The sequence below is a fragment of the Pyrus communis genome, chromosome 16, assembly GCF_041283825.1.
Source record: "Pyrus communis isolate YQ-2024b chromosome 16, ASM4128382v1, whole genome shotgun sequence".
NCBI lineage: Eukaryota > Viridiplantae > Streptophyta > Magnoliopsida > Rosales > Rosaceae > Pyrus > Pyrus communis.
In genome coordinates this window covers 17,833,173-17,838,637 of record NC_142580.1, presented here as the reverse complement: position 1 = coordinate 17,838,637, position 5,465 = coordinate 17,833,173, and the positions used below count along the sequence as shown (strand labels likewise).

At 35.2% G+C, this 5,465-nt stretch overlaps 1 protein-coding gene across 1 annotated transcript; it reads right to left on the bottom strand.

Moving 5' to 3' along the window:
- Positions 1-536: 536 nt before the first annotated feature.
- Positions 537-5,261, bottom strand: LOC137733001 (ABC transporter I family member 17-like). Its single transcript, XM_068472228.2, has 4 exons — positions 4,910-5,261; positions 4,369-4,704; positions 1,412-1,599; positions 537-1,059 (listed from the first exon to the last, which is right to left on the bottom strand). Exons 1-4 carry the CDS (start codon positions 4,950-4,952, stop codon positions 805-807), a joined length of 822 nt encoding a protein of 273 aa, XP_068328329.2. The 5' UTR covers positions 4,953-5,261; the 3' UTR covers positions 537-804.
- Positions 5,262-5,465: the final 204 nt, after the last annotated feature.

Genomic DNA, 5,465 nt, shown 5'->3' with positions numbered 1-5,465 from the left:
GGGTAGGTGATGGTAAAGAGAAGGGGACGGATGTAGCGGAATGAAGGGGTAAATAATATGACGATGGTGTTTAATATAGAGTCAGCAGTCAACAGTGAACAAATCCAACAACTTCAAGGACACAGTTAGACTAAAGTAAACCGAATGCGATGAGTTTTCAGAGTTTTCTCTCTTGAAAGAGAGAGAGAGAGAGAGAGAGACAAAAAGAGTCAAGACAATAAAATGGTGGTATTGCAGGAGGTGTTGGAGGTGAGTGTGGTGGAGGAATAGGTGGTCTACTAAAGCTTCAGGATGATGTACATATTATGTGGAACATGCTCAGCAAAGCTCAGCAGGAAGAGATGATCGTCTCAAAACACCGCAGCCAGCTTCCAAGCCAAAGAAAAAGCAGATACAAAAACCCTCTTGGTCTCTGAGGACCTTCTACTTTACCACCCATGCAAAGACCCCAGTTTTGGTCAGACTGGAAAATTATTCGGTTCAGGAAGCCAAATATTAGTGTGTTTTCATATATATATATATATATATATATATATATATATATATATAGCTCGTAGGCCCATCACAAATTTATATGATCACTGTAACTAATACAAATATCAGAGCAGTTACTAGCAGAAGTTTCTTCCCTTCCAAAAAGTATCATCAAGCAATTGCTATGTAACTATTGTACACAACAATTTATAAAATCCCAAATCAATCTAGAGAGAGAGAGAAAGAGAGAAAGAGAGAAAGAGAGAAAGAGAGAAAGAGAGAAAGAGAGAGAGAGAGAGAGAGAGAGAGAGAGAGAGAGAGAGAGAGAGATTAAGAGCTGAGCTCAAGAAACCGTAGTGCCATGGGATGCTGGGCTTGAGATAGTTGGTCTGGTTTGAGAACTTCAACAATTTCCCCATCCACAAGTAGGCAAACAATGTCAGCAATCCTCTGGATTTGTTTGATGCTGTGAGAGACCATCACAATGGTCATCCCCTGTTTCTGCTTCAGCTTCTCCAAAGCACCTTCTATGCGCTCTGTTGATATTGGATCCAATGCACTTGTTGGCTCATCCAGCAGCAAAACCTTCCCAAAAGTATAGTACAACACATTACCAACAATAGCAAACATAAAAATAAAAAAAATAAAAAAGAAACATTGTTTGGCGTACATGTAAGGAGTCATTCTTTCTTACCATCAAATCATAATCTGACAGATGCAAAAATAACTTATTAAGATCAAAATAAGAAATTCTGATAGATGTCAAATAGTAATTTGACTGCACGGAGGAGTGACTCCTTAAATGTCACATGAGCTCATTAGGATCACGAAAAGAAGAATTTTTTTAGATGAATATCAAACAGTGATTTGTCTGTAAGAAGGGACGACTTCTTGAATGCAAAATGGAGTTGAGGATGGTCTTGTAATGGGTTTTTACCTCAGGGGAATTGGCGAGGGTCCTAGCAAGTGCAACTCTTTGGGACTGACCCACAGACATTTCAGAACCAGTCTTGGTGGAAAAAGATGAATCAAGGTCTACAAGTGTCAGCAACTTGTGAACGTCCTCGTCACTCAGCTTCTTCCCCTTTAATTGAGGGCCATAACGTATATTGTCTGCAACTGTGCCTGAAAGATGAATTGATCACAGTTCTTAATTTGCAACTGAAAACAGATACACAAGTATATATTCATAGAGCTTTGCTCTCCTGCGCATCAAAGAACAAAAAAGAAAGATATCTCAACCGTTCGTTCATGAAAAAAAATACAAACGCGCGAGGAAGAACTTCCGGATATTCATATACTACTGCACATCAAATTCTTTCCAGGAAGACTTGATACCAAAAGAGGGGAGACTTGACATAACAATCGTTGATCCAATTCTCGTTTACTATATTACAATCATCCAATTCTCATTTACTATATTTACTATATTTAGACAGAGAGATTGAAATCACAACATCATCCAGTAACCAACCAGCGAGCGATTACTCTAATGGTATTTTTGCTCCACAATGTTAGAAGAGGTCTCGTGTTTGAACCCCGTCACCCCCAATAATCAAAAAAGGAAAACACCATCACACCATCCAAGTAATAGGACAAGTAGGTTTAACCACTGTTATTATAGGGAAAAAAAAAAAATATATATATATATATATATATATAATATATGACATAATATGACTTTAGCCCTTCAAACTTAATTTTCTTTATATAAAACCCTACATAACTTTTTTTACTCAAAGAAAACCCAATGACTAGGATCCACATAAGCAAATTCATTAACTTCATATTAATTCACACATTTTACATTTTTCACATGCCTAAAATACCCCTATTACATACTTGATGTAGACAATTAATTGTAAGGAAATAGTAAATGCTTTTGCAACAAGAAGAAAAAGACATTAATGTTAAAAATTTATTGCATATTAATTTTTTAGAAAGGTATTGAATTTTCATAAAACTATTCGATTCAGTTTTTTCACCTTACTCTTGAATACTTTTGAATTTATCCTATTTTTTTTAATATATTAGAACATTGTATTTCATTATCTACATGCACATTAATTTACCTACGAACAATTATAACATGGGTGTAATTCGATGTATATTAAGAAGAAATGTAGTTCGATGTATATTAAAAAGAAGAAATAATTTACCTATATTAAGAAGAAATGTAGTTCGATGTATAGTATTAAAAATACTATGTTACACCCATGTTTATACAACAACAAAACGTGCCTAACATGTCTAACAATACATGAAAAATAATTTACCTACAAGTTAGAGAAATGTTATTTGGTTGGGTGTAGTATAAATTTTTTTAATAATTGGAAAAATTAAGTATAGCTAGGTATAGTGTAATTTTTTTTATATAATTAGAACAAATTAATTTACCTACCTACTCTTTGAAATGTTCATTTCCAATGATGCAAAATGTTCATTACCTAACTACAAATTAATTTCCAATAATTTACCTACAACAATTATACCATGGGTGTAATGTAACATCTTTCTTCACAATGATACAAAATATTGTATGTACCAACAACAAAACTTGCCTAACATAAGTACTTGTACATGGAAAATAATTTACCTATAACAAAAGAAATGCAGTTTGATGTATAAAATCAACAATATTATGTTCCACTCATGTTTATACAACAACAAAACATGTCTAACATATATAACAATACATAGAAAATAATTTACCTACAAGTTAGAGGAATGTTATTTGATTCAAAATATATAATATAGGTGTAGTATTTTTTTTTTTAAATAATTGGAACAAACTAATTTACCTACCAATTAATATGGATAAAATTGCTACAAAATATATCACAAAAAAAAAAAAAAAAAAAAAAAAAAAAAAAAAAAAACTACTTTTCTAGTTTGACATAGATACGGTTAATGCAAACACTTTTTTCATTTTATTTCACTTTTTCTACTACTTTTAATTTGGCATAAATTTAGGAATTTGGAAAAGGGACCATAAAGTATGAGTGGCATGAGTGTAAATAAATTATATTAATATGTCAATAGTGTTCCTATATGTTTGCAAATTTTAAATTTGGGCTTAAACTGTATCTTTAAAGATAGATGGGTTTTTATCTAGAAATAATGAATTGTAAGGGCCAAAATCTAAAGCACCCTATATATATATATATATAGAGGTTGTGTGGCAGCAGCATAGGACAGATTGTTCAAAGTACCATTAAAATACAGTTGATAAAAATTTTGTTGAGTTTTAAACTTTAAATGTGAGTAAGCCTTGGAATTGAACCACTCCACCCCAAAAGAAAAGCCAGCAATAGGCTCGATATAAAAACTTCATGCATGGAAAAGGAAATCTGATGGTGCTCTAGAATATTTTTAATAGTTAAATCTTGATTATTGTGTCCTTGATAATAAAAAATCTAATTGTTAAAAATTTCAGAATATCCGGGATAGCTTGTTTTCTTTTTTTTTTTTCCGAAATTTTTTAGTAAATTCCAGAGTACAAAATATAAAAAATCCGTAATTAGAATGCTTACACCAACAGTGACAAAGATGCATATTTACTTTACAATATTCCTAATCAAACCCATCACGGTTTGATATTATAATCACTCCCTAATCATATTATAATCACTCTCTAATCTCTATTACAATGACCCAAAAATATTGACTGCCCCCTAAACACACCAAGATGCTTTAGGGGAAAGAGGAATGGTGGATATAATCTATTTCTCTGACAAGATGTTCATTCTTATTGATGACACATCATTCAACTTCCAAATTTTGTCTACAAACTAGTCTCCCTAACATTATCCTAAAACAATACGCCAATTGACCATCTGATATGTGAGAGAGAAAGAGAGACTGTTAGTTGGGGCATATGATCAAAAGGGTTACCTTCAAAGAGAACGGGAAGCTGGAAGAGCATGCCGACCTTGCGGCGGAGGCTGAGAACGTCGACGTCCAGAATATCACGACCGTCCAAGAAGACAGTCCCAGATGGCGGCTCCCAGAGGCGGTTGAGAGCTCGAAGCAGCGTGGACTTGCCGCTGCCGCTGGGGCCAATGACCCCCATGATCACACCCCTTGGTATGTCCAAGGTCAACCCATTGAGTATTGCGGCTCCGGTGGTGTCTGATTTCTTGGCCAGATTTCGTATCCGGAATTTCACGTCCCCATCAGCTTCTCCAACGTCCACTGTCAGTAGGTGCTCTCTAACTGTTTCATCCCCATCTGCCAAGCAAAACTCACAATATCAGATTTTGATTGATGCATGGAAACTGCGTTAAATTACGTTGTCGGGGCCGTCAAATCTATACCCTTGATAAGCTAGGCTTTTTGTACAAGGATGAAGTCTAGACTCTACATGTACGGATAATATAACATGTCAAATATCTGATGTTAGAATATTATCGCGTAGGATTGAGTAATATCGTACCAGCAAAGGAGAGGTGTGCCTGGCCCGGTGGAGGTGAAGACATTTGTAGATTTGCGTGCGTGTGAATTTTAATGTGTGTTTCGGAGGATTGGAGAGAGAGAGAGAGAGAGAGAGAGAGGAGAGAATGGTGTGTGTTTATTTATGGAAGATTTGAGGTTTGGGAGGTACATACAATTACAAGCGAGTGCATAAATAAAGCCTTCCCCAGAGCAGACTGCATCAGTCCAACAGTGACCTGGGGAGGTGAAGCCTTCTTGGAACAAGATGTGTTGTATTATTACACTGGAATGTCATTGTAGCGGTGTAACCTGATGCTCTCAAAGAGAGAGTTCCTAAATGCTACTTTTATTGTGGCTTTTTATTCATGACAGATAAGAAATCGATAAAGTAATAGAATGGTCCAGCCAGCGGTGGGACATACAGGCTTTGTCAACTACTGCAAGGTCTGGTTGTACGGATTCTAAGGAATCGAAAAGGAGTCGAAGGGAAGATATGTCTCCTTTCCTTGCTTTAAGACTTCCATGTGATATGTCAAAACATTTTGTTTTGATTCTTT

Coding starts and splice junctions, on each gene's coding strand:
- LOC137733001 (XM_068472228.2), bottom strand. CDS start 4,952: ATGTCTTCACCTCCACCGGGCCAGGCACACCTCTCCTTTGCTG. Junction 4,705..4,909: donor GGCACACCTCTCCTTTGCTG/GTACGATATTAC, acceptor TTTGCTTGGCAG/ATGGGGATGAAACAGTTAGA. Junction 1,600..4,368: donor GCTTCCCGTTCTCTTTGAAG/GTAACCCTTTTG, acceptor TTCATCTTTCAG/GCACAGTTGCAGACAATATA.